Source organism: Branchiostoma lanceolatum, chromosome 15, assembly GCF_035083965.1.
Source record: "Branchiostoma lanceolatum isolate klBraLanc5 chromosome 15, klBraLanc5.hap2, whole genome shotgun sequence".
NCBI classification, from domain to species: domain Eukaryota; kingdom Metazoa; phylum Chordata; class Leptocardii; order Amphioxiformes; family Branchiostomatidae; genus Branchiostoma; species Branchiostoma lanceolatum.
In genome coordinates, this window is record NC_089736.1 from 10,496,471 (window position 1) to 10,512,137 (window position 15,667).

At 39.2% G+C, this 15,667-nt stretch overlaps 1 protein-coding gene across 13 annotated transcripts in view; it reads left to right on the forward strand.

Annotated features, from left to right (window-relative positions):
* Positions 1-15,667, forward strand: part of LOC136449330 (CAP-Gly domain-containing linker protein 1-like) — a 50,619-nt gene that overhangs the window by 17,190 nt on the left and 17,762 nt on the right. For 7 of the 13 annotated variants that reach the window (XM_066449329.1, XM_066449336.1, XM_066449332.1 and 4 more), the window contains 15 exons: positions 2,101-2,233; positions 3,024-3,144; positions 4,183-4,282; positions 4,786-4,899; positions 6,317-6,436; positions 7,761-7,931; positions 8,937-8,990; positions 10,602-10,694; positions 11,062-11,103; positions 11,554-11,678; positions 12,226-12,399; positions 13,113-13,199; positions 14,274-14,370; positions 15,035-15,061; positions 15,479-15,566. In XM_066449329.1, coding sequence (XP_066305426.1) covers positions 2,101-2,233; positions 3,024-3,144; positions 4,183-4,282; positions 4,786-4,899; positions 6,317-6,436; positions 7,761-7,931; positions 8,937-8,990; positions 10,602-10,694; positions 11,062-11,103; positions 11,554-11,678; positions 12,226-12,399; positions 13,113-13,199; positions 14,274-14,370; positions 15,035-15,061; positions 15,479-15,566 — 1,546 coding nt within the window. The remainder of the gene's footprint in view (positions 1-2,100; positions 2,234-3,023; positions 3,145-4,182; positions 4,283-4,785; positions 4,900-6,316; positions 6,437-7,760; positions 7,932-8,936; positions 8,991-10,601; positions 10,695-11,061; positions 11,104-11,553; positions 11,679-12,225; positions 12,400-13,112; positions 13,200-14,273; positions 14,371-15,034; positions 15,062-15,478; positions 15,567-15,667) is intronic. The other 6 variants (XM_066449330.1, XM_066449334.1, XM_066449337.1 and 3 more) reach the window with 5 other exon arrangements.

The following is a 15,667-nucleotide window of genomic DNA, read 5'->3' on the forward strand; positions in this document are numbered from 1 at the left end:
TCTTAATCTTTGAAGTGTTGCTTCAGGCTAGAAAATTGGTAGCATACATGTACATGAAGTGTACATTATGCACAGCGACATCAGAAACTTGGTGTAATGCATGCAAATTAGTTGTGATGTTGAAAGTTTCGGTGTATTTCTATGGCTGAAACCACAACCTCACAAAGACACCATCCATCATTATATGCCAAGGCCGTTTAAATGGGGCTTTAGTTCTTCCTATATAAACTGTAAAGCAATCCATTTCTTCATTGTTACCCAGTGATCCATTGTGACTAGTTGTAAAGTGGAGCCCCTTGCGTTTCTGTTCTTGCGGCCCGACTCGACGTCCCACACAAAGGTTGTACGGCGTGCCCCGTATTTGGTGAAGTCGTTTTTTCCGTTGCTCGTGAACCGTGGTTAACCTCTGTGCCGCAAACGTACGCTCTGCATTCTCCCTGCATTGTAAGTCAAGGTCTAAGACAAAGCATACTAGCATCAATACCGTAAACATTCTGAAATCCACCCTACTGTTTTACGTCCTTTCATTGCACTAAAACAACACGAAGAACAACTGCATTGTAGTTTTGCCATTGTTCTTTTGCTGTTGAATATGGTTATGTTTGCCTACGACACACAGTTTGTCTGTCCATGGCACACAACTTGTGTGAGTCCCATCCCCGCACACATGCCGGCATGGATGCACCGTTTCTAAACATTACCTAATAAGGTATTCCTTGGGGTGTGGACAGCCGGAGGTGTGCATATCCCACCTGGTACATGCTTAAGTACAGATCAGGTTTCTCAGGGGCATGGAGATGTAGAGATCTGGCTACTTAACCCATAAATATGACACCCAGAGTAGTACTCAACATAATTCATGTCTAGGGTGAACGTTCTTGTCTACATACTGTAAAAGGGAAAATGTTTGCATCAATTTAAACTCTTCACCGCAAACTTAAAACCATCTTTACCAGTAAAACCCTGCATGGCAGTTTCAACTCCGAACTTAGAACCACCACAAACATTTTCTCGCTACAGCGAGATTAAGTCATGGCGAATATTACCCCTTTTTACAGTTTATGATTATTGCCAAATAATGTTTAGCAGTAGAGATTGCTAGCAGAATAGCTAGACATAGAAGCAACTGTTTTAGCATATGATCTGTATGGAAAGAAGACTGTGTACTTAGGCCTTTAATCTGTGATACTGTAAGACAAATGGATAGCAGGCTACTGGAACACTGTTATAAGAGGTTGAGCTATTTTACACAAGTAGATAGAAGCATAGATTATATTATGCAGGTACCGGTATGCCTTAAACCCTGAAGAGTTATTGGAATAGATTTCAAAGGGAGAAGTGATCTAAAAGAAATTAGGATCTATCAAATCATTTGACTTAATTTTATAGGAAAGAGTTAAGGATTCTGTATGGATTGTACTGTTTTTATTATGATAATAGATGTTGTCCTGAAATGTCTTGTAATGATTCTCCTAGAAGACTTCTTTTATCACTTATTTATCAGCTAATGACTGTGGGTATATGTAAGACTTCCTTTCCCATGATAAGTTAATACCCAGTATCATATAACTGTTTATAGAACAAAATCTTATGATAGCAGTCTGTTCAAGCACTACAAAATACCAAATGGATTTGCTTTAAGAAAATATTTCAAGTATCAGAATTTTGAAATTCTTATTCTATGAAACAGCAAGTTATTGTTTATGGTTATAAAGAATTATTTTGCTGTTATCCTTTCAAATCAGTTAATAGCTGTATATATACGGTATATGTCAGCACTTACCTATTCCTTAACATAGTCGTAGTTGTCAAACCATCTAGACTCTAGGGTCTATATTTGTAGTACTGTTGTATTTGATCTAGAATGTAGCCACTTTATCTTGGAACCTCCATGCTTGCATTCTTTAAGAATAGAAAACATTTTTGTCTAGTCCAGGACCTTTTTTAGATCATTAAACGTGATCTGTATTTATATATATGTAGCTGAATGGTAACTTGTTAAACGTGATCTGTACAGTACATATCTGTATCTGTATAGCTGGTATAACGGCCCTTTTGTGTAACACACCGTCTTTACGTCTGTGTTTTTGTGCCATGCAGGTTTTCACGACCTACTCTATCGATGATTACGACCGTCGCAACGAAGATGTGGATCCGGTGTCCGCGTCCGCGGAGTATGAGCTGGAGAAAAGGGTGGAGAAACTGGACATCTTCCCTGTAGAACTGGAAAAGGGTGCGTTACTTTTTTTTAATCAAAAGTTCCTTGAGATGTTTTTGTCAATATGATTGATACAAACCAAACTTACAACAGTGAAAGAAAATTTCTATTTTGTATGGATAGAATTTTGTATTATTATTAGCATTCTCGAATGGATAGGTCAAATCCAGGGAAGGGTGTCCTGGTTGGAGCTGCATTCGTCTTTCAGATGGGACATAAAATGGTAGTATCGAGGAGGTGCCTTGAGCACATTAAAAGACTCTGCAACAGCCTCATTACTCAGATGAATACCTACTGGCTGTAATTCGGATGAATACTAAATCAAAACAAATCCAAGAGATCAGTGAAACATGGTGAAATGCTTTTGACAAGTATTAATAGGAAAGACCACCCAAGAGAAAACAGTAGAGGAGGCATGTGTGAAAAGTGTGCCACACTAGAAATTCAGGGTTATCCAGTTGTCCAAGTAAAGTTCCACATTTTCCTGCCTGTCTAATGTATCATGCACCTGTTTATGGGGAGGAAAGGGTGTGAGGGTTCTTTGTTTTCATTGTCTGCTTGGAACATGCAAAAATTCCAGTCAAAGGCTCCCTCTAGTGCCTGGTTGAAGTACTACAGGCAATTGCTGCCTGGAGAGTTTGACTCAAATTATTGTCATTCTTATTGTAGTGACGTTTGTAGTAACAATGTTTCTTGCGTGTTACACGGACAGTCATCATATCTATGTGTGCAAACGTGCAAGTGATTGGAACCTGAAGCCATTGATATTTGACTATACATGTAATTATTTATGTTTTGCTTGCAGGAGTGGATGGCTTGGGTCTCAGTATCATTGGGATGGGGGTGGGTGCAGACACAGGGCTGGAGAAACTGGGCATCTTTGTGAAGACCATCACTGAGAACGGGGCAGCTCAGAGAGATGGGAGGTAAGATGGTTTCAAAGGATGATAGAGGTCTTTAAAAATACTTGATGTAATATTCTCTATCGACAATGCAGTTGTATCTCTGCTATACATATCATGGTCAGGTTTTGTGTGTTTTTTGTCAAATTGTAGAAAGTTAGCCAAAGTCCATGAGTTGGTGTGATGCATTTCATGATGTAAAGATTAATATGTATGAAGATGGGCAGAATGCAAACATAACATTGCGCTGGGATTTTTACATACAAGAATTGCCATTATTGTGCAAATATAAGATCAAATTTGCCCACTACTCAACATGCAAGTGATGTCTCCATGTGCACACAAAGCCATTCTTGACAAGAGCTGTTGAAATATTAGATTACACTGGCAAAAACATGTCATTAATGTCAATTAGGAGGATGCTAATCAATGCTCCCACTTACGTAATGGCTTCTTTTGTTATTGAAATGACGATGACATCACCTACTTTAAAGTGGGTTTAGAGCTGAAGCTGTTTCTGGTAGCCTGCTAATGTTTTGAAGAAAGCACCTTTTGTATCTCAGTTTTTTTAGATTTTGATTTCAACCAGAGTTGATAGGTTTGTATCTCTAGCCATTTTGTTTCCTCAAGAATCACGTAGACTAACAAATAAGAGTGTTTTTCGTGGTCAAAGCAGCATTTTGTAGTCATATGCCTAGTGAAGACACTACAGCACTCATTCAGGCGTTCACACTTCAAGTGCGTTCCTGTTTCTTTACCACATCTCACTGTTTGAAATTACTGGGACATGAAAGAATCAAAGAACCTGTGATGTTGAATGACACTTATTTGGAAAGGTGGGGGTTGAAGGATTGAGTGTTGTGCCGTGCAGAGGTCTGTACTTGTTATAGATGGCAAAATGCCAGTGTCGGGAGTGTGACTACAAAGAGGACTGTTGTCCCATACGTATATGTAAAAAGAGGGAGAACAGAAAGGCACTTTTTGGCTGACTTAACCTTCAGAAACAGGAATCGTATACTAATGCTCATGACATGTGATGATATGAACAATTTATCTTGACAGGATTAAAGTGAACGATCAGATCATAGAAGTTGATGGCAAGAGTTTGGTGGGAGTGACACAGGCCTACGCTGCACAGGTACTCAAGAACACCAAAGGCAAGGTAGGGAATGGTGCCTTTCTTCCGTACGGTGTATTGTTTTCTTTGGTATGGGAGGGGATAGGATTCTGCATCATGGAAAAACCTCCCAGAGTGAAAAAATGATCTTTTCTACTGAAGGTTTGTATTGAAGTCTACAAAACCTGCAAGGTTGGACTTCTTTGTAATACTGAAAAAATGCTAGTTTTGGGGTGTCCAGACAATGACCCGATACACACTGAAAAAATTTCCTGGACGTACGACAACAACGTCTTTGATGTATGTCGCCTTTTTTCCTGGGTGTGAATCGGCCCTGTGAATTGTACAACAGGCATTTTTATGGTCCGTATCCAGGGTGAATGTACGACAAAGTCATACAACGTCAAAGACGAAAATTTTCCCAGTGTGTATCGTCAATGTCATCCATATAATCAAATCAGTGTGGCCTAAAGATGACAATTTAATCACAATATAATTCTGGAAGTAAACTACCATGCAGACCCAAACTGTGTGTCCTTTTCACTCAGGTGTACTTCCATATCGGGCGCGAGAAAGATGACACCACTAGCGAGGTGGCTGCTCTGATCAGCCAATCACTGGAGAGAGACAAGCAGAGAGCAGAGGCCCTGGCACAGGCACAGGTAAATTCTACTCTTCAAACCTCATGTGATTGTTTCTATGTAATAGGAAAAGATGTCCCTGTAGCTCAACTGGTAGCAGCCTCACAGTTGAGCTCCTGGTTCCAATAAGTTGGTAACTGGGAGACCCCGGTTCAAGTCCTGAGGTCAGGATATCTCGGTTGGGGCTGTACTGGCTTTCAGAAGGGACGTAGACTGGCCGGGGTGCCGTGTTCAAGCAAGTACAAAAAAACTAAATTCAAATGAGAGAGAAATATACATAACATATTACAAGTGATACATCTAGATTGAATTCAGCTACCTCAATATAAACATCTCTGTAACATAACATAACATAACACAACATAACATAACATAACATCTAGTAATAAGAAATCAAAAATGCATCCGTCTACACAAGTTGTAAGAACACGAGATTGATAGCAATATGCGACAATGTTCTTTTTTCAGAATTGGTCACATCATAAAAATCCGCACAATGAACCCCTGTGATCCAGACTTGTTTGATAAGCTCGTAATAGAATAGCACAAGCAACAGAATAATTCTAATTCTGTCATTTGTTACTACATGTACCACGGACATGTTATGTCATACTTGGCTCTCCTTCAGTTTATATGTAGTCTGTGAGAGAGAGAAATTGTATAACTTGGCCAAAAGCCTATGTAACATTGCCATAAGGCATTTTGTAATAGACTTACACATTGCCATTATTCTAAACACACCCTTTTCTACCTATGGACAAAAGAAATGCATTGTTATATTCCTTGATGTTATCCAATGATATCTTACAATGCCTAATCATATTAACAGACATGTCCAATCAAAACATGTCTATCTTCTCAGGATGCTTTTAAATTAATGATTCAAATTGAGCAGAAGGTTTTGATTGGATGCTATCCAAAAGTCATGGCATCCGTCCATATTTAAGTCAACACATGTTGCCTGGAGGGTTACTAGTTGTAACATGGCCAAGTATTTAATTCCTCGGACAGATCAACTTGTCAAACCCAGGAGAGTTAGTTACCATGATGGCCATGGTGAACTGTGAATTAATCCAGGCCACCAGAGCTATTTCCAGTCTGCTCCCTGCTACTGTAGATATCGAAATATTTTTGGTAGTTTTATTTTCACAGTGTCTATCTACTGCATAATCATAACACTGCAAAGTTGTGTTTTTGTGCTTCGGTGTTATTTCAGCAGAACTTGAAACACAGTGAAAAATCTCATGTCCGTTTCTATCGCAAAATTAATAAGTCCCTGCAAAAAATGAAGGACTTTACAGTAACTGATCAAACAGAAGAATGCCCTTGTAGAACCTCCCAGTAGGAGCTCTGCCCAAAAGGAGAGTCATAAAATATCTCCACTGTACACGGTGTCTTGTGATATGCCAAGTGCTCGTCTTTTTTTGGCCCGTCCCAGGCTCTGGCTCAGGCTAGTGCGTGGACGCAGGTTGAGGCCCAGTCCCAGACCCCGCCATCTTGGAATGACCTTCCCGCTGCGCCCGCGGTGTCGCCAACGAGTCCAGAAGGGACTGAGAAGGTGGGTGTGCTCCGACAATTCACATCAAGTACCTCTCCACATGGGTTACAGTCTGTTAGAACCATACTGGTTTTCTTATATGGACACACCATATTTGTTTGACTTGTCAACAGGGAGTAAATGGGTCAGTTTTCCATACATGTATGTCGCTTTATTTGTACTTACCCCACTATAGATACTGCACGGTCATATTTTCCCACATTATGTGAATGTTACTTCACTTAAGAGCATGTTTTTCTATGTAAAAGGAAGTGTCCCTTTGCATTGTCAATCGTTTTTAAGAATTAACATCTGTCTTTACCAAGTGAGCTAAAACAGAAAGATCGTTTCTACTAATTCTCTCTCCCCCACCTCCATTTTTCCCTTCAGTAAATTTCTGTTGATACACATACTAGACTATGTTGGTTCAGGTACAAACTATATTTCCCCTTTACTAACATTTATGTGCACTAATTTTCCAATGTGCCGCCTGGTTTTTAGACACTGCTAACCCTACAAGGAGCGTCAGTAAGTTTATGTTATCCTCCCATTTCACCTTAAAGCGTTTATACTAAACACATCATCCTCCCATCTTGCCATTAATTTTAACCCTTAGTAGCCTATTGGTGCTTTATAGCCAGGTATTGGCATGTCACACTGTTTAGTGAAAGGTGTTACAGGTCAATTAGCCAATTTAAGTCTATAGCATGATGTAGAATTCGTGTTTAAGAGCTATTGGATTCCGAAAGTGTATTGCCAAGAAATGCCACAAGGACGATCTGTCAGTGACTTAATGATGGAGAAATGTTTCTCAAGGTCCTGCAAACAGTCTTAGCTAGGTCCAGACATCACTTAATTAGGGGACTTGTAGTCAAAGTCTCCAGGAAGTAACCATTGACGAATGACACAATGGAATGTCCGCATGTCCTGAACACCCTTTACAACTACAGTCCCCTCTACTCTTTAGTTCAGTACAGTCCAACATTGTCAGGACACCGCAGTTGACTTGAGTGTTTGCAAGTTTAATGTGCAACTACTAGTCAGTTTTAGCTGTGTACTTTAACTTTTTGCTTAGTTGTTGATAGGAGTGTGCAATGCATCGTGGAGACATTTCAGTCACTGACGAAAGATAGCAGATGCTGTCTGAAACGTCTGACTGTTTCGAAATTTTATCCAGTTGCTCGAGTAACTTTTTTTGGCGTATCTTACTAGCTGGATGTCCAACCTTCATCAACGTATAGAGGCATTTCATATGTGTACTTTCTACTGTATTAGCAAAACATAATTTTTTTGTGGGAGAGTTAGACTCAAGTGTTACTTGATGACATTTTTTGTTTGCTACCAGGTGATACTGAACCTACAAGGCGCGACAGTGACCGAAACTCCCACGGAGGACTCAGACGAGTCGCCGCAGGGCCCGAAGGTGATCGATGTGTTTGAACTTGACGAGAGCAGCGGCAGCAGTTCTCCTATGGAGGATGCAGACTCGGACCAGATACGCCTCAAACTGAAGGAGGTAAAACACTGTAACAATTGTCTTACAGTACTTGATTTTAGGCCCTAATTTATTTCAACATTTTCGACAAAAAATCTGCAAAATGTCACTGAAAACAGAGGGCTGGAAAGAAAACTTGCATCTGATTTATTCCCTAAAACTGCACAGAAATTCCTCTCAGACTCATGTTGCTATTCCCATTTGGTAGCATTTTTTATGTTAAATCAGAGAACCCACAATGCTGACCCTGAGAAACAACAGATTTGATTGGTGTTGCCTTAAAGTGGGGTTTCAGGAAAAAAGCTTTTGTGGGACAGACATCCTGCAGTCCATGGTGAATTTCATCATTTTTCATTGTGTTGGTAATTTGTTAGTTGTAAACATTCAGGCAGTCTTTACACCATATTGCAAAAAAGAGAATCGCTTGACTTTCACTTTAGCTGTGTTGTGATTTGTGACACTTTATCAATGTGACAGGGTGAGAAATTTGACCCCGTCCTGCTATCCTGACAATATATAGCTTGGGGACGGCTGGATGTTTGCCAACTTGGTTGACCCTGACCTGTGTGTTTTGTAGTTATATTAGGTTACATTTAGAATGTGTCGTGTGTGTTTATGTAGCCCGAAAGGGAAAGTTAGGATAGAGAATACGGTACTGCTACCATTGACACAACAGTTGAGTTAATCATCATGTTTGTACTTGTAACAAGATGAACTTTTGAAATGATCCTGTCGATTGGCCATTTCTGCTCTTGTAACAAGATGAACTTTTGAAATGATCCCGTAGATTGGCCATTTCTGTTCTTGTAACAAGATGAACTTTTGAAATGATCCCGTAGATTGGCCATTTCTGTACTACATGTAAGTCTTGTAACAAGATGAACTTTTGAAATGATCCCGTAGATTGGCAATTTCTGTACTTGTAACAAGATGAACTTTTGAAATGATCCTGTAATTTGGCCTTTTCTGTGTACCAAGAGATTGTCTGAAAGATGTTCTTTTTTTTGTTCCTTTCATTTGCTACAGCTACAGTACAAGCACGCTATTGCTGAGGCAGAACTTGCCCAGATGAAGATAAAGGTAAAGTCCTTTACTGGCTGTGAATCTTTGAATCTCACATCTGTATAGACATTTTTGTGTATTGTTGAATGTATTCCTATAAACATTTTGGGGGTCATTTAGTCCCAATTAATGGCACTTAAACCCCAATTGGCATGAATGTGTGTGGCACAATGGCCCTGTGGTTAGGGTCGTTGGCTGAGAACCTGAAGGTACTGAGTTTCAAAACCCTGACACCTCGAGGACGTTTAAGAACCCACCACACTTATCGGTAAAGACTTAGGGACCTATCCTGGTATAAGTGGTTCAAATAAATCTGTCCTGATATGAGCCTTGTACAGTTTAGTACAAACCTGATGTGTTACGCCATGAGGCAGTCTACCGGTTTACAAAGAAACAAAATCTGTAACCGTTTTAACTAAATAAGAAATGGATAATGTTGTGATGGTTTCCATGAATTTTGTCAGCCACAAGTTCTTGCAATGTTCCTCATTCCTATAGTATTATACAGGAGTTACTACATGGTTCCACAGTTGGGTGGCCTCTGGGTTCTCACACTTTTTGGTATTTGCAAAGAGAGATTGTTTCCGTTTCTTAGGGAGTATCTAGAATCAATGGATGATGATCTGGTTGATGGCAGAAGACCTTCAGATTTGTTTCTGCATATTTTTGATCTGACATTACAGTTATACATGATTCAAAACTGTTGTCTGACTATTGCCAGTTCATACACTTAAACTTCCCTAGTACATTTCCTCCAAAATGTAAGGAGTTGCTAGTCAATGAATGTCTTTGGCCCTGTACCAACCAATCTACTACTTCCTATACTGTCTTGACAATATCATTATCACTTGCTGGCAGTTGCCCAACATTTTTGATTCATCATCAATGACTTTCTCCTTCAATTAATTGAAATTCTGCAATTAATAATTAGTCGAAGAAAGAACACACTGAGTTTCTCAGAGTAGTTTTCTAAGATTGTTCTAAAACATATATCATTGCTCCCTGAAGTCTAAATTACTCGCTGACTCTCCAAACATAGCTGTCCCAATGCACCCCCAGACAGGAAGTTAGGGTCAATAGGTCAACCTACACTTCCTGTCTGAGAAAGTCCACTTGTCTGAGGTTTTTGCCAACACAAGTATAGATTGAGTGGGAGCGATGCAGTGACTTACACAGGCAAACATGCTCAATGGTGACTCACCCTCGGCTGTCTTTGGCACCTCCAAGTTTGGAGAACATGTAACGTAATCTAACCCTGAAAGTCGTCTGAATGGTTTCCTCGACTTTCATATTGTGTTACTCTTGTTTTATGGGTTCAACAGATGAAGTTCTTCTTGTTACCATTGCATGTCAAATTTAGGCACTGTCAGACATATTCTAGTTCAGCCTTAGGTGATATGTTTTAGATATAGATTTATAATTTCTTTAAATGTCGAAAGAATTTTTGAGGGAGAATTGCATATTCTTTTGCTGGAAGACTAAGGAACATGTACATTGTAGCTTTGAACTATAGTTTATTTTGCTTCCCTTATTTATAGAAAATTACATCCTCTTCTGCCTTGTCTATTTCAGATCTGTTTTGAGTTTGTGTATTTCTGCTTCATAGTATTTTTACTGTGTTAATTGTAGGCCCTGCAGTCAGAAGGCTGGCAAGACGAGAGAAAACGCCTGGAGCAAAAATTGGAAAAGACGTCTCAAAAAGCGCAGGAAGTCGAGGCACAGGTAAGCTTATCTAAGCTCCTTTAACAGATAAAATCTGGAAATAGACATTTATGTTCATAATGTTTATCATTTTACATAATGTATACTTGTACATGCAATAGGCATGTTATATTTATTTGTAGGGTTATGGTCTTTAAAGGCAATTATTGACAGTTCATCAGTGCCACCTATCAATGGTATTGTGAACAACACCATATGAGAAGCCAGAGAATGTACAACGTTTTTGGAAGTATCAATCTTGATATGGAGCCCTAAACAACAACAGATTCACATAAGAAGTCGAAGTACACGTCTCCATGTACACTAAGCTTTACACTAAGTATTCACATAATGACATTGATAGTAACAAGAGACCCAATCTTTTTAGGAAGAACAAAATGCGGCAGACTCAGATCTAGAGGATGGTCAGGTACTGCACAAGTTCTCCAAAAGTTCTCGCTCAGACCAATGTTTAACACAACGCGACTAATTCCAAATTTACAGGGCAAAACATGATTCTCCTTGGTGATGGTCAATTCAAATGTCTTAAAAACAATCTCCTAATTCCTTGATCGCTGGCAAGAAGGTGTTAGCTGGAGAGCTGGGGTTTCAATTTGCTTGGAAATCAATCTCAGTCAATCAGAAATGAAAAGCATAATGTGCATCTTTTTTTGGCTGCAATGTGGTGTTTTATAATGGTTTTCTGTTAATTTTGAAAGAAAAAGCAGCTGTGCTCATTTTCGTTGATGGATTATTGATTCCCTAATATTTCAGATTTACACGTTTATGATAACCTTAATCAGAAAAAATGACAACTCAGACCTATATACATGAAGACACTTTTTTGCCAACATGCTCAACTTAAACCTTCTCCCCCTAGCTGACGGACTCAAAAGTGCAGGTAGAAAACTTGGAAGGGCAGCTGAAGGACACCAAGGATCAGTACACTGGTCTGGAGAAGAAATATCACAAGGCCAAGAAACTCATCAAAGAATACCATGCAAGGTACAGATAAGTCATCTCTTTTATCTCTTTTTTTTTAACTTTAAAACAAGTTCTTCTTGTGTGCAACCTTAGACTGGACACAGTACTTGAAGTTCTTTGCATACAAATTTCCTGTGTATATCAGAGTTTATAAAGTTTTCTTGCACTGATTATATCAGTTAGAATTAAGGCATCCATTCCCTTCTTCGTAAACTTGATAGGACGAGATAGGAACTGCTAGAAAGGTGTTTGGTACCTTACAATGAAGACAAAAAAGTTATGACACAGAGCCATTGTATTTGAAAATTTCTGGTGGTTGACAACTGTCTTTATCATGCCTTATTGACAGCTGTCAATCTCACATTGTAAGACAAGATCTACCATTACATGGCAACACTTTGGGTTGGCAAGTAAACAGCTTAAAATGGGCTCGCCAAAAAATGGGTTTCGCCAAAAAAATCTTACCCCAAGAATAAAGGTTTGGTTGACAGCTGCCAATTGTAATTCCACCCCTCTTGTAACCTCTCTCTTTTCTGTCTCTTCTGTATCCGTGCGTATTCCTCCTCAGTCATGTCTCGTCTCCCCACCCTAAAGTGTTGCTACCAGCCAAAACATTGAGTTGCCCGCCACTCAACTCCCAGACCCCCACTAAAGCCTCCCAAACCGTTAGTGCCATGACCCCTGTAGACATGCCAGACCCCAAGGACAATTTTTCCAACTTTCTTACCGCTATGCTGCACAGGTACACCTTTGCTCACTGTCATTTCACATTCACTTCGGTTCACTTGTGTGTGCTTCAACCAATGTTGCTTCTGTCTTGCTGTGATACCCTTGTATTACATTCTCAATATTTCTAACTATGGCCTACGGCAATGCACTTTCTATCACTAGTACCAGTTAGACACCATGTCTTTCTGCATGTATAACTATCAGGTAATTTTATGACAAGTTTGTATGACTTATGTAGATTACAGGAGTCATAAAAAATTAGTGCAAATTTCAAACTTCATGGGGTAATCAGGAAACTGTCTCTCCCTTTTAGTTTTGTCTTGTTCAATTTCTATCTTAGGTTATTATTGCTTGAGTTGTATGTTTTTCCCTTTTGTGTAATGAAAATGTTTCCTTGATGCCTTCTCTATTGAACTTGTAGAATGGAAGAGCCTTAAGTTTGCCATTGTGTCTGTTAGCATGTTTCATTCTGCTGTCTTGCTCTCCTATCCTTTGCTGCTTTTCATTTCTTTAAAACCACACACAACCATGCACCCCCATTTCAAAGTCAGTTGGACCTAACCTTGTCTGAAATTCATGGCAAACTGGACCACTCGACTCTAAAATGGGGGTGTTACAAAAAATTGTTTGTGGTGGAGAGAAACTGATTTTAGTTGCTGCTTTTAGTTTTCATTTACCTGTCTCTTTTTTTCTGCTGTGTCGTTATATCCTCCCCCAACCCCTCAGCCAAATGAGGGTATTGGACAACACATACCTCGAACTACAAAAGACCTACCACAAGGTCCAGAAGCTCATGAAAGAACATAAGGCTAGGTATGTTCCACCTGGAGCGTCAACCGTGTTGTTCTCACAGAACACCTGACCAGGCTGTTTGAGAAAGTCTATTTATATTAACATCTTTTAGCTGGATGATAGTCATGATTTCTACACAGTTTGACCCGTTTTCTGACCATTTTTTCTAATTTTACTGTAAATGCAGAAATGTTCGCCATGGTTTTGTGTTCGCGGTTTTTGCGGTGAACTTTCAGCGCAAACTTAAAACTACCGCAGAACTTTTTGCTCAACTATGACTTTAGCGCTACTATTGTTTCAAACGCGAACTTTAAACCACCGCGAACACTCCATTTTCTCCCATAAAAACCTCACCAACTTAAATGCATCTACAGTACTTTTAAAGGCTTCAAAATACATCACACCTTTTTTTAGTCTGCGGGTCAATAATTGTAAAAATCATGACTTCTGTAAGGCTATATAATGAGGGCATATTGTGATGTAAAAAGTCCTAAAGAAATGAAAAACCAAACTGCCTGAGTCACGTTCAACTGCACCATGTCCAACCGCTGTAACCCTCCACCCTCACACTACCCTCACTGCAATGTACCTAGCAGCATGTCCCTGGAAAATAACGCTGAAAAAATCTTGCCACACAATGAAAAGATGTCATATGAAACCTTAATGTTTGACTTAACACACCTGAAGTGTTGGCATGTGCAACTTGACAGGTACAAATCTGTTTAGTCTGGTAGAATTAATCTGTGTCAAAGAGGCAATAGAAATCTTTTAAGTCTTAAACTGTATCTTGTCAATATGAAGTTGCTTGTTAGAAATAATCATTGACCTACGTTTTGTATTATGACTGAAATGCTGCTGAATCTAAAATGCTGTAAGAATTGTTAGGATGATAATGAAAACAGTGCTTGACATTGAGGATGCCTACCTAACAATATCCTATGCTTATTTTTATTAATTATTTTCTAAATTATGTGTGACTCAACAATGTCATCCTAATTTGTAACAAAAAGTTGTGATGATTACTTAACATCCCACTATAAACGCATACTGGTGATTCCATGTTTAACTTACTTAACTGCACCCTTGAACCTCCAGAGAACTAGAGTTGATTAAGAGAGAAGAGGAGACCCTGAGACAGATGGAGGAAAAGGACCGACAGCACAAAAGAGAAGTTAACATGCTCAAACAACAGGTACAAATTATTTATTCTTTATCAAAAATTGCAACAAGACAATACATAGTGGAGCGCCAGGCAGACAAGCTGATGTTGCAGACCACTCAACATTTCAATTACATTGAATACAACAATGAATATGAACTTACTAGTACTGATTAATTTTTCTTTAAACAAATCCACTTATAAATAAGTATTGTGTAGAAAGATGGGAAAGGGAACAGGCAGATAATTTGGCTACCATGCGGTGTTGCCTGTTAGTAGAATTATGATGAAGCTGTTCAGTAGTACATATTTGTAAGTGGAAGGGTCAGATAACAATGTAGCACACATGTTCATGTTATGTCATGTGTCAGGAAGTACAGCTGCAGTGCTGGATGTGATATATACAGACAGGTGCATTATGTACAGTGGCATTGTATCATCCTCAGTCAGTGCATAATTTGATAGTTTGATTTTTCTGGACTACTACTGTCATGATGTTGTCATGCGGAACGAAACCATCTCAGATGTCATTGTGAAAACATCCAAGGAATAAGTAGTGATGTATTTGCCTGAGAGTGAAACATTATAACCCCAAATGTGTCGTAATTGAGTGTGTGTGCACCCTTTTAGAATTGACAGAGAAATGTGGATGCTTTTATAGCATGTAACACAGCTATTGACTTGGTTTTTGTTCCAGTTTGAAATATTGCAGACAAAGAAGAAGGTTAGAACAACATGTATTGTTTCAGGGTAATGCAAGGTGCAGCAGCTACAGCACTAACCCTCACCAGACTAACCCACTCCCACTGCACGGACATAGCTATACAACATGTATACAACGTACCATTAACCCTTGGTCAACCAAGGACGTCATACAAGTGCATGCTTCGATAATCATCCTGAAAATGTGTTATGGGAAAGTGATTTGTTTGTAACGAATATCCTTCATTTTTGAAAATGAAAATTGAGACTATATTGCCGTCCCTATGATTACCAGGGTTTATTGTACAAGTATATTAAAAAGCATGATTGATAAATGTACATGGATACACTCAGTACTAATACATGCACATGTCCTTTCCCCTCTTGTTTATCCCATGTTATTTTCTGTCTAAAACAAGTCTGTTCATGATTTCTACAGATTCAATCATTGCAGTCAGAACTTGATGAGGCTCACAAATTAGCAGCTACTGCTGTTAACGAGCTAGGGGAGGCCCCTGACGACGCAGGTATGTCACCAAACCGTATCAAGTTTGGGAACGTACGGTTGACGCTGTAACACATGACAGTATGCCATACTGTATACATGTACGACGTATATTGCACTACA